This window comes from Phytophthora cinnamomi (assembly GCF_018691715.1).
Source record: "Phytophthora cinnamomi strain GKB4 chromosome Unknown Contig0, whole genome shotgun sequence".
NCBI lineage: Eukaryota > Oomycota > Peronosporomycetes > Peronosporales > Peronosporaceae > Phytophthora > Phytophthora cinnamomi.
Window position 1 is genome coordinate 3,687,621 of NW_027150933.1, and position 12,669 is coordinate 3,700,289.

Here is a 12,669-nt window from a genome sequence, read left to right on the forward strand (position 1 = left end):
CACGCTATCGCCGACGGAGCAACATGGTGTTGCTCTGGGATTCATCATGAAGGAGCAGCGTGACGCTGCTTCTCAGTGACGGCGTCGTCAGGGACGACACCGCGTGCTCAACCATTAAAGTTGAGCGTAAGCAATTACGTGGGAAGAGAGGGCGAGCCTCTCCTCCGATGGCTTGTCGAACTCGACACAGCCATAGCGGCTCGACGCATCGTCGACCCGCTGTCGAAGGTCGCGTTCGCCATGTCCTGCCTTGGCGGACGCGCAAGGAGTTGGGCGTATGGACGCCGACTCTCCGATCCTACGTGCTTCAGCACGTACGAAGTGTTCAAAGAGGAGCTCAAACAAGCGTTTGAGCCCCCGCAAAACGAGTTCCGGTCGAGGGCGGAGTTCCTCGACCTTCAGCAGGGTAAGCATGACGTCCATGCTTACGCGCAGCGTGCACGATATTTGGTATCAAATATCGTGACTAATCCGATTGACGAGGCGACCAAGGTCGTCACGTTCATGAAGGGGCTTAGAGATGGGCCTGTGAAGACCTATCTCTTCCGAGAGTACCCGAGTACTCTCGAAGCTGCGATCACTCTTGCCATGCAAGAAGAGTTTAGCCTGCGGCAGGCTAAACTGCATGTGAACGTGCCGAGGCCGCAACCGCGCCCGGTAGCGAGGCCGGGAGGTCCGGAACCAATGGACCTCTCGAATGCAACAACTGCTGGTTATCAGCAGCAGGGAGGTAACGTGCGATGCTTCCGTTGCGGAAGGATCGGTCACTTTGCACGGGAGTGCACAGCTCCCATGCCCCCTGGAGGTGGCCGTCGTGGCGATGCTAGGCATCGCCGCGGACCAACAAAAAAACGCGAACATCCAGTAGGCGCGGGGCGCCCTACTGGTAATGCAGTCGCGCGTGCCGATATCGGGCACGCGACACTGAGGACTGCAGCCCCCAGTGAGACCAGCTCTCACTGCAAGAAACAAGATGACAGGCCAAACCTAGTCATCTTGAAGGTTTACTCGAAGAGAGCGAGTGACTCTCTTCGAGCTTTGGTAGATTCAGGCGCGTCGAACAACTTTGTTCGACTACGAAGCCTGTCAAGACTTGACTTCGAGGAGGTAGATACACCTCGAAGTCTTCTGGAGGTACGACTGGCAACAGGTGCCATCGTGAAGACCGAGAAGCGCGTCGTGAACGTGCGCTTCTCGTACAAACAACGAGTGTTTGTCGAACACTTTATCGTCCTGGACCTGGACGATAAGTTCGACGTGGTAATGGGCATGCCGTGGCTTGCACGGCATGATCCGGTGATAGACTGGAAGAAGCGCACGCTCGTGCGCTTCGGACGCGATAGCGGAACAGAGAGCGATGGCCCTGTTACCGCAGCGCGCGCACCAGCAGGTGCGCGCGGCTCACTCAGTCGAGACAGCGCTTCATGCTGCTGTCCCGGAGTGCCAGGAAGTGCGCGAGGGCGCGCACAAGTGAGACCCACGTCGGCAATACTGCCGACGTCGGAAGAAAAAGATGTGTTGGTTCCGGGAACCAACACCCACGTTCAAGCGTGTAAGGGACAGTCCCTGACCCGAAGCGGTCAGGTCGACAACGACGCGTCGGCTCCGGGAGCCGACGCACCCTCGGTCATGAGGGGCTCCGCCAATGAATGGCGTCGAGGTGACGAAGGCGTGTCAACTCCGGGAGTTGACGCTGCAAACAGTGCGGACGGTTGCAAACGTACCGCACTGACGCAATTTGCATGCTGTCGTGCAGCCGGGCTGCACGACGAAGCGCTCATGCGATCAAGCCGGGCTTGATATCGCGCGCCCGCAGACAGGGTCTGCCGGCGAAGGACACATTACCGTGCAGCCGGGCTGCACGAAGAAAAAATGCGGTCAAGCCGGGCTTGATACCGCGCGCCCGCGGACAGGGTCCGCCGGCGAACGACTGTCCACGGCCGGGCCTGGACAAGAAGAACAACTGTGCGGAGCCGGGCTCCGCACAACAAGAAGACGGCGCAAGCGGAAAACGCTGCGCAAGTCTCGGTCCGGGACCGAGACGCAACAAGAGCAGTCTGCTGGGCAGACTGCGGCGGTGACGCCGAATGTCAAGACGCTAAGCGTCTTGACGCGCACCGATACTGGATTCCAGTATCGTGACATGGAACTCGCTAGTCCTCCGACGACGGCGTCGGAGTTGACTTCGCTTCCAGCCATGAGCTGGAAGCGCTTCACGCGCGACTTGCACGATGGACGCATCGAGCAAGTCTGCGTTCTTTCGAACAGCGAAAGAACGGAGAGCGAGAGCGAAGAGCTGAGGCAGCTCTTCATGGGAAGTACCACTGAGAGCAAAGACACTCTCAGTGCGAAGACAAAGCGAGAACGCTTCGAGGAATAAGGTTGGGACTCGCTGAAGTCGAGTCCCTATTACGAATTGTTGAGGGAGTACAAAGACGTACTCCCGGAAGACATTCCTGCGGAGCTTCCGCAGGATAAGGGCATTCAGCACGAGATTGATCTCGTGCCGGGCACGAAGTACTGTGTCACGCGGCAGTGGCCACTGCCGCGAGAGCAAGTGAAAGCGATCGACGACTTCTTTGAAAGTCGTCGTAAAACAGGACAAGTGCGGGAATCAAAGTCCCCGCACAGTGCTCCGACGTTCTGTGTCAAGAAGCCACAGGGCGGATGGCGCATCGTTCATGCTTACAACAAGCTGAACGATGCGACGGTACCGGCGCAGACGCCGATACCGCGAAAAGATGTTATCATCGATTCGATGGCCGGGAGCACCGTTTACAGTGCTCTCGACTTGCGAGATGGATTTTATCAAATCCTAATGCGTGAGAGCGATATCCCTCTCACGGCAGTGAGCACGCCAAGCGGCATGCTCTGGGAATGGCTAGTAATGCCACAGGGGCTTAAGAATGCCCCTGCGACTTTCAACAGGTGCGTGACGCACTTGTTGCGCTCGGTGCGCGACTTCGCACCGAGCTACTTCGATGATGTATTCATCCACAGCCGGGCTGTGGACGGGAAGACTCGACGTAGAGATGCACAGGGTGCATCTCCGGCATACTTGAGCTTATGCGAAAGCATAAGCTCTACGCGAACCTGAAGAAGTGTATCTTCGGGGCGAGCGAGATACCCGTCCTCGGGTGTCTCGTCGGGAAGAATGGTGTCCGCCCTGACCCAGAAAAGGTCAGAGTGATCAACGAATGGCCAACGCCTTCAAGTGTCAAGGAACTGAGGCAGTTCCTTGGCTTGGCCACGTACTTGTGCAAGTACGTGGAGGACTATGCGGGCAAGATCCGCCCGCTGTCACAGCTTCTTAAGAAAGAAGCTGTGTGGAATTGGACACCCGATTGCCAAAAGGCATTCGATGCAGTCAAGCGGGGCTTGACTGAGGCGCCGATCTTGGCAGTGGCTGACCAAGATCGCCCATTTCACGTAGTGTGTGACGCATCCGATTTCGCGATCGGATGCGCGTTAATGCAGCACGATCACGAGGGTCGTGATCGTGTCGTCTACTACCAATCGCGTCAGCTGAAGCCAGCTGAGCGCAACTATCCGGTGCATGACAAGGAACTCCTTGCCATGAAGTATGCACTCGCAAAGTTCCGAGTGTACTTGCTTGGGAGTAGACCATTTGTGGTCTACACCGACCATGCTTCACTGCGCACCGCAGTGAAGTCGCCACACATTTCACAAAGAATGGCGAGATGGCTCTCATTCTTTGCGGAGTATAACTTCCGGGTCGAATACAAACCCGGAAGATTGAACGTGGTGGCCGACGCGTTATCACGTCGGCCGGACTATGCAGAAGCTGTTGACGTCAATGCCATTGACGCCATGCGAACGAGCAAACCCACATCATCTCTGTTGGATGATGTGAAGGCCGCGTATGCGCACGACGCGGACGCGAAGCTCTTGCTGGCCTATGGCACAGCGCCTTCTGACAAGTCCCGTCAGAAGCTGCCCAAGCACCTTCGAGCGCGTGCACACCGCTTTCGTGTGCACGAAGGACTGCTACTCTACAACGCAGTCGACGACAACGCGGATCGCGTTGTCGTGCCAAATGACCATGACCTGCGACTCAGGATCATGTACGAGTATCATGATGCCCCGACTGCGGGACATCTCGGACGTGAGAAGACTTACGTCCTTCTCACGCGCGACTTCTACTGGCATCACCAGTACAAGTGGGTGCGCAAGTACGTCCGTGCTTGCGAGGTGTGCCAACGCGTAAAGCCTGCGCCATTCGCGCAGGCTCCACTGCAATCACTACCGACTCCGTCGGAGTGTTGGAAGTCCATGTCTTTGGACTTCATCTTTGGTCTTCCCCGGACAGCGGAGGGAACACCGGTGTTGTGGTCTTTGTAGACCGTTTCAGCAAGATGGTACATCTTGCTGCGGTGCCAGCAGAGGTGACCGCGAAGCAGACAGCCCGTCTGCTCGTCGACATGGTGTTCAAACACCATGGCATGCCGTCCGACATCGTGTCGGACAGAGACCCGCGCTTCACAGCGCATCTGTGGCAAGAAGTGTTTACACTTCTTGGGAGCCAACTTTCCATGTCGACTGCGGATCATCCGCAGACGGACGGTCAAACCGAGCGCGTGAATCGCGTGCTCGTCGATATGTTAAAGAGCTACGCTCACTCGTTCCAATACTGGAGCGAGTGTTTATCGATGGCAGAGTTTGCCATCAATAACTCAGTGCATGCCTCGACCGGGCATACACCGTTCTACGTGAATGCCATGCGGCATCCACGCCTCCCGAGCTTACTCGGAGTGATGGCTCCCACTTTAAGTGGGGGAGGATCTACGACTGCGATACAGCAGCCGCAGAAAACCGCTGACACTTGCACAGTGTCAGCTGCAACAATGGACAAACCACATGAGTCTGCGCAGGGCGCAGACTCCCCCAACAACATGGCTTAACGACCACGGGTCTGCGCAGGGCGCAGACACCGCAAAGAACCACGCAGAGGCCGGGCCTCTAGCGGAGAGCGAGCTGAATGACTTCAGCTCGGATGCAATCAGTTTCATCACCAAACGACAAGCCGTGATTCGGTTTGTCCAAGACACAATGGCAGCTTCTGTTGATCAACAGAAGCTGAACGCAGACAATGCGGGCAGAGGCAACACAAATGAATTTAAAGTTGGTTCATTAGTTTTGTTAGCTACACAAAACCTGCCTAGACATGCAGTTTCGGATTTCGGAGCAAGCAAGCTTGCTCCGCGCTTCATCGGGCCGTTCACTGTGTTGGCACGGCACGGCAACGCATACACGCTAGACATACCGTCTAGCATGCGCCTCCATCCGACCTTTTACGTCGGACGGCTGAAGCCATACCGGCAGCACGAGCCATCTAGCTCGGCTGACCCGAAGCCTCGGCAGGAGCCGAGGCAGAAGCGGAGGACTTGGCCTCGGCGACGAGCAACCTCTCCTCCAGCGCGCGGACGCGCTGGAGCAACCCCCTTCATCTGGGTCCCCAGCTCGACCTGGATATTCGAGGCGGTCTGCGAGACCGCCGCGACTTGGGCCTTCTGGTTCGCCAGCTCCTGCTTCAGGGCGGCGAACTCAGCGCCCTGAAGACGCTCCACGACGGTCACTCGGTCGTGGAGAGGCGCATACTGATCAACCCGGGGCTGATCATACCCGGGGCGTGTTCCCACCCCCGCCACCGCCGATCCGTGACGCCCACGGCTCAACCCGCTGGATTGTTGAGCGGATTGTTGACCATAGTATCCCGAAAACGAACCCTCAAGGGGCTCGTTTTCGTATTCGTTGGAGAGGATTTCCTCCCCATCGAGATACATGGGAGCCGCGGAACGTCTTGCTGGAGGACGTTCCGGAAATGGTGAGGGCGTACGAGGAGCAGTACGCGCTGGTGCCGCGGAAGTAGAGCGAGCGCTGCGATCATCGCCAGCGCCCGAACCCTCACGTGCTAAGAACTTAGCACGGAGCTCTTTGAGACTCTCGGGCACACGGAACGACGTGTACCCGTTCAGGTCGCGGTCGCTCAAGCGGACCGCGCCTGGGAAAGCACTTCGTGCACTGAAAGCCCTCGGGCACAGCGCACGGCACATTCGCCTCCTCAGCAGCAACATGAAGTTGCTCCAGCTTTCCACGCTTCGAGTACGTCTCGAAGCGATCACGCGCTTGCTTAATCCGATCACGGTAAGCACTCGGCCTCTTGTTGAAGTTCTCAACAAAGGCGTTCCAGCTTTGACAAAGTGCCTGCCACTCGGGCACTTTGCTGCGAGAAGAGGTCTTCTTGCTTTGAAACCATCGGAGCTCATGAAAGAGTCCGATGTAGTAATCGCGCCTTTGATGCGTTTCCGCATCAAAGTGCAGCTCGGCAGCCACAGCGTCATCTTTGATGGCGCTGCATACGTACAGCGGTACCTCATTCGGAGGTACCGAGTTCCCAAACCGGTCCGCAATCTCGGATGCGGACGGCATCTACGGATCGCGCGCTGCAGGCGCAGCGCGCGGAGAGCCTTGAGCTTTGACATCACGCGCTGCAGTAGCAGCGCGCGGAGTACTGAGAGCCCCAGCGGAAGCGAGTGGGGTCTCGCTCTCAGTACGCGAACGCTTCGAACTCGAAGCGTCCGATTCGTCCCCTTCACGCGGACGAACGTTCTTAGCGTGAGGGTCGAGTGATTCGCTCGACACTGAGTCTTTACGCTTTGAGGGCGAGTCCTCCTCGCCCTCCATGTCTTCATCGTCGTCGTCGAAGTCGACGACGTCACCGTACTTCGCCTTCTGGCGTTCGAAGTAGTCGTCGATGGAGAGATGACTCCCCATCGACTTTGCGGACTTCTTCTGAGGCGCGCTCATCGTTGAATGAGCGCGGATTTCTTCTCCAAACGCGGAGAATTGACGAATGGTCAATTCCAAAAGATTGACGTGCGGGGACCCCGCACGTCTAACCTTAAGGGGGGATGGTGTAACGGGGTTACACGTACAAGTGGCTGCAAGCCACTTGTGAATTTAACAGATAGGTTATCTGTTAAACGTTTTGGATACTTCCTCACATTGGTGTAAGACACACCGATGGATACATTGAAGTGGACCACCACAGTGAGTGGTCCACACATACCCAAAAGATCCTATTGGTAGAAAGCAGCATCTTTCTACCAATCAGAGACATGCATATTAGCGGGGCTCTGACAGCCAGCCGCTGCCAACCTTTTCATAGATGATAAACAGTTTTTAGCAGATTTTAGAGGAAGATCAATTTACAAACAATACAGTTCTCATTTTACCTAATCTAAGTCACTTGGAATCCTTTTGTTACTTAACTTATATTTGTGTATTCAAATATAATTAACCTAAGTAATTACTAAGTACTTACGCTTCCTCATACACGTTGCGCAACGTGTAAGCTAAAGTAGTGAGTCAAGTTAGACCCACTACACCTGGTAGCACTTCGTGATCCGTCCAACGACCAAGATGAACGACACGTCGATGAACGACGCGTCCACCCTCGGAGGGGCGACCGGCATGTCGCTTGAACACGCCAGCTTTCCTCATCTGTCGCTGTTCGAGTGGGAGGCACTGCACAAACTCGCTGCAGTGTCAGGTGACGGTGTCGTCAAGAAACTACTGACTCCGGCACGGAACAATAACAACGCCTGGCTGCCCAGGAGTTCATGGCTCGTGAGCTCGCTGACCTCCGTCAGCGTGCGACGACTCCCACGTCGACCAAGAACAAGACCGACATCGTCAAGCTCGATGTCTCCACGTACATCGGTGAAGGCAAGGGCCGCCTTCACCTGAACCGCTGGTTCTGCGAGGTGGACATCGCGATTGAAGCTCGGCAGCTGTCTACCGAGCTCGCGCGCACTCGCTTTCTCCTGTCCAAGCTGGCAGGAAAGGCAAAATAATGGGCGCTCGGCAAACTCGTCGCCGACGCCTCCTGCTTCCCGATTATGGCATCCATGAAGGCAGACCTGCGACTCGCCTTCGAGCCGCCCCAAGATGAGAGCGTCCAGCGATCAGCCTTCCTGTCGTTGAAGCAAGGACGCATGTCCATGCTCGAGTACATCCAGCGCGCGCGGCACCTCGTGTCGTGCATCACATCGCATCCAGTGGACATGGCTACACAAGTCCATGTCTTCATATCCGGCATGAACGCTGGCTACCAGCGTTTCTACCTGACTCGGAAGACTCCATCGACACTGGAAGAGGCCTTCGCTGTTGCGCTACGCGAAGACTACAGTGTGACGGCGTCGCAGGCATTCGACGTATCTCGGGACCCGGCGCCTGAGCCACAGGCGATGGAGGTGGATGCGATTCAGCATTACGGTGGACGCCGGGGCCGACGTCATCGTCTCGAGCAACACCATCGCCATCGACGCGCAGTCCGCGTCCGATGCTGTGCTTCCGCTGTGGTAAACCGGGACACCGCACGGCCGTGTGCCGCGCGCCGTCGTCCATGCAGGCGAACGTCACAATCGCGAACGACGTCGCCGCTCCAAAAAACGGCGACAACCAGTAGGTGCGGGGCGCCCTACAGGTCGTGGAAGGAGAGATGGTTCTCTGGTGGCAGAACCTCCTCCTAGCCCTCCCGTGCTTTATGCACGACTATTTGCCACCACATCCGGAAGTGACTCACGACTGATCGTGCTCAGTATCCACGTTGACAACGCTTCGCGCCCGCTTCGCGCACTGCTGGACTCGGGCGCGACGAACAACTTCGTTCGCGCCGAGAGCCTGTCGGTGTTACCGGCAGACATGAACATTCGTGAAGGACCTGGAGACATGATCGTGAAGTACGCTGATGGGAAGCCGCGGCGGACGCCCCGACGCTCCGCGACCTTCGCGTACGAGTTCGATGGGTTCCGTGGTTCCGATGAGTTCTTGGTGATCGAGTTGAGCGGCTCGTTCGACTGCGTCTTCGGCATCCCGTGGCTTGCCCACCACCAGCCTGAGATTAACTGGCTGACTGGCACAGTCCGACCCCGAGACATCGATGTGAATGCAGTGTTGGCGTTCCTGTGCGGAACGCCTAACCAGTGGCCGCACGTTGCCGTCATGGGCTCCGACTCCATGGCCCATGCTGCACCTGAAGTGGGCGATGGCCCTTCGTGTGCTGTGTGCGAGCACGCAACTTGCGCTGGTCTTGAGCAGGAGTCTCAAGACGTATCTGGCGTGGTCGAGCATGGGTCCCCACGTCCGGATGAGCAGTGGCTCTCCAGTGGTGAAGAGCAAGAGGATGTGGTTGAGCGTGGCCTCCCACGCGCGGTCGAGCATGAGTTCCCGCGAGTGGTCGAGCGGGAGCTCCCTGATGAAGTTGACGCGGTCGTGTACGGCGACGCACGTCCAGGCGGCGATGTCGTGTCCCGGCGCCCCAGTTCAGCGGCCATGATCGAGCGTGGGCTCTCATCGGTAGCCTCAGATGACACTCCGCGTCCGGTTCGCCGTCGCAAACCACCCCGCCCTCGTGCGCCATCGGCGGACCCGATCGAGACTGAGTCTGAGGTGATCTCAGTCCTGGTGGGGGACGACGAGGAGACGCCTCTGCGAATACGTGACGTCGAGGCCGCACGTCCTCCGTGCGACGCCGCCGAGATCACTCGGCTGCCTGGGCTCTCGTGGAAACACTTCCTCCGTGACTTGAAGAAGGGCGAGATCGAGCAAGTGTGCATGGTCGTCGCCGAAGACACTGAGTCCATCGCGGTCGTCGACGCCAGCGCGTCGGACCCAGCTTCCGACGCGAGGATGCGCCCGAAAGGGGCTGAGCCGAAGAGTGCACGCCAAGCACGCTACGCAGCTCAATCGTTGCCGGCACTTGAAGCAGCCGGCAACCCAGTCGCCCCGCTTGTGCGTGAGTTCATGGAGATCTTCCCGGACAAGGTCCCAGCCACTCTTCCACCCGACCGCGGAGTTCGGCACGAGATCGACCTCGTGCCTGGTGCGAAATACTGTGTGACGCGACAGTGGCCGCTTCCCCGCGACCAAGTCGAGGCCATCGACGCCTTCTTTGAGAGTCGCCGGCAAGCTGGCCACGTTCGAGAGAGCCTGTCCCCACACTCCAGCCCGACGTTTTGCGTGAAGAAAGCAACCGGCGGATGGCGGATCGTCCACGCCTTCAACAAGCTCAACGACGCCACTATTCCGGCGCACACGCCGATCCCGAGGAAGGACATGGTACTGGACACCATGTCTGGCAGCACCAAGTACAGTGCCATTCATCTTATGGATGATTTCTATCAGATCTTGATGCGCGAAGCTGACGTGCCGCTGACAGCGGTCAGCACTCCTAGCGGGATGTTGTGGGAATGGCTTGTGATGCCACAGGGACTCAAGAATGCACCCGCCACCTTCAACCGCATGGTGTCCAACTTGCTTCGGCCGTACCGAGACTTCGCGCCTAGTTACTTCGACGACATCTTCATTCACAGCCGTGCCGAGGGCGGCATGACGGACGTCGAGGTACATCTCCAACACCTGCCGAAGGTGTTCGAGGTGATGCGGGAGAACAAGCTGTACGCCAACTTGAAGAAGTGTATCTTCTGCGCCCCCGAGATTCCTGTGCTCGGGAGCTACGTCAGCAAGGATGGTGTCCGTGCTGACCCCGAGAAGATCGAGGCCATCTGTGCGTGGCCTACACCTCAGGACCAGAAGCAGCTCCGACAGTGGCTGGGTCTCGCGACGTACCTCCACCACTACTCGAAGAATTTTGCGTTGACCATCCGTCCGCTGTCCCAGCTGCTCAAGGCCGACGCCACGTGGTCGTGGCCTCCCGATCACCAAGCTGCCTTCGACGCGGTGAAGGCGGGCTTGTCCACCGCGCCTGACCTGATGCTGCCCGACCATTCGAAGCCTTTCCACGTGGTATGCGACGCAAGCGACTTCGCAATAGGTTGCGCCCTAATGCAGTTTGACGATGAGGGACGCGAACGTGTGGTGAGTTACCAGTCGCGTCAGCTGAAGCCGGTGGAGCGAAACTACCCTGTACACGACAAGGAGCTGCTAGCCATGCGCTACGCACTCATCAAGTTCCGCGTGTATCTGTTGGGCGAACAGACCTTCGCTATCTACACAGATCATGCGTCGCTGCGGACAGCGACGAAGAGCCCCCACTTGTCCCAGCGCATGGCGCGCTGGCTCTCGTTGTTCTCCGAATACAACTTCGTCGTACACTACAAGCCGGGCAAGACCAACATCCTCGCCGACGCGCTCTCACGTCGGCCAGACTACGTGCAGTCGAGTCGCCACGCTGTTGGCGACGAGGATGACGACGAGTGTGCTGTGTGCGTCGCGGAAGAAATCGCTGCGGTCGAGGTTGCAGCGACCAGCCCGCTTCGTGACCTGATAACGGACGCGTACGAGGCGGACGCGGCGTGCTCCGAGATGATCAAGTACCTTAGAGATCCATCAGCAGTGGCGCGGCGCCGCTTATCCCCACGCAGCCGCGCCCGCGTCGACCGCTACGGACTGGATGGAGCCCTTCTGACCTACTGCGTCGATCGCTCGGACCCGCCACGCATCGTCGTCCCGCTGGACGACGATCTTCGAGCTCGGCTAATCCACGAGTTTCATGACACGCCCAGCGGCGGCCACCTCGGACGCGAGAAGACATTCGCGTCACTGTCCCGGGACTTCTACTGACCGCATATGTACAAGTGGGTACGGACGTGGGTACGCTCCTGCGAAGCGTGCCAGCGTGTCAAGCCGTCCCCGTCAAAGCAGGCTCCGCTTCGACCTTTGCCCGTGGCAGCGGAACCGTGGTCTTCGGTGAGTATGGACTTCGTCTTTGGGCTACCTCGGGATCCGCAAGGCCGCACTGGTGTTCTTGTCTTTGTTGACCGACTCAGCAAAATGGTGCATCTTGCTCCGGTCGCCGCCTCCGTCACCGCGCAACAATCTGCGGCGATCTTCCTCGACATCGTTTACCGACATCACGGTCTTCCGGTCTCGATTGTGTCAGATCGAGATCCCCGCTTCACCGCCGCCTTCTGGACTGAGTTGTTCAAGTTGATGGGGACGCGGTTGGCGATGTCCACCGCGTCGCATCCAGAGACGGACGGCCAGACTGAACGCGCGAACCGGGTCATCGAGGATGTGCTGAGGAGCTTCGCCACGTCATTCAAGTCATGGAGCTCCTTCTTGCCCATGGTCGAATTCGCCATCAACAATGCCGAACACGCATCAACGGGGCTCACCCCGTTCTACATCAACTACGGACGACATCCGTGTGTTCCAGCGCTCCTCGGTGTGGAGCGCTCGATAGATCTCTATGGGTCAGCTGACGAAGGCACAGCAGTTTCCGACAACACTGGTCGTGAGAACACTCACGACGTTGACTCCGCACGAGTGAACGGAGTCACCACACGACATGGAGCTCGGGTTACAGCAAGAGGGATGCGGACGCGTGCCGCCACGAGGGCGACACCATCGGATATCGCAGCGTGGACGAGTCGAACGTTGATCGATCCAAGTCAGCGTCGTCGCGCAATCGGGTATCAAGACGCGCCGGGCGCGGTGGAAGTCGCCGCGCCTTCCCCCGCAAACTTCGACCCCAATCCGGAGACGCAGCCACGCGATGCAGCGGCCGTCAACGAGTTCCTGCAGCGGCGCCACTCAGTGGTTCGCTATGTCCGCGATGCGATCGCGACTGCGGTCGATCGCCAAAAGGAGAATGCAGATCGTCGCGGCCGCAAGAACATGGAG

General features: G+C 58.2%; 3 protein-coding genes across 3 annotated transcripts; all 3 read left to right on the plus strand.

Annotated features, from left to right (window-relative positions):
* Positions 1 to 240: 240 nt before the first annotated feature.
* On the plus strand, positions 241 to 2,380 carry IUM83_02199 (uncharacterized protein; the record flags this gene model as incomplete). Its single annotated transcript, XM_067926100.1, has 3 exons — positions 241 to 730; positions 1,151 to 1,260; positions 1,757 to 2,380. The coding sequence occupies 3 exons, from the start codon at positions 241 to 243 to the stop codon at positions 2,378 to 2,380; spliced, it is 1,224 nt and encodes a 407-aa protein (XP_067800704.1).
* A 1,376-nt stretch (positions 2,381 to 3,756) lies between these two features.
* IUM83_02200 (reverse transcriptase) lies at positions 3,757 to 7,877 on the plus strand (the record flags this gene model as incomplete). Its single annotated transcript, XM_067926101.1, has 2 exons — positions 3,757 to 4,197; positions 7,638 to 7,877. 2 exons carry the CDS (start codon positions 3,757 to 3,759, stop codon positions 7,875 to 7,877), a joined length of 681 nt encoding a protein of 226 aa, XP_067800967.1.
* A 54-nt stretch (positions 7,878 to 7,931) lies between these two features.
* IUM83_02201 (reverse transcriptase) lies at positions 7,932 to 11,607 on the plus strand (the record flags this gene model as incomplete). Its single annotated transcript, XM_067926102.1, has 2 exons — positions 7,932 to 8,298; positions 8,543 to 11,607. The coding sequence occupies 2 exons, from the start codon at positions 7,932 to 7,934 to the stop codon at positions 11,605 to 11,607; spliced, it is 3,432 nt and encodes a 1,143-aa protein (XP_067800968.1).
* Between the last annotated feature and the right edge of the window lie 1,062 nt (positions 11,608 to 12,669).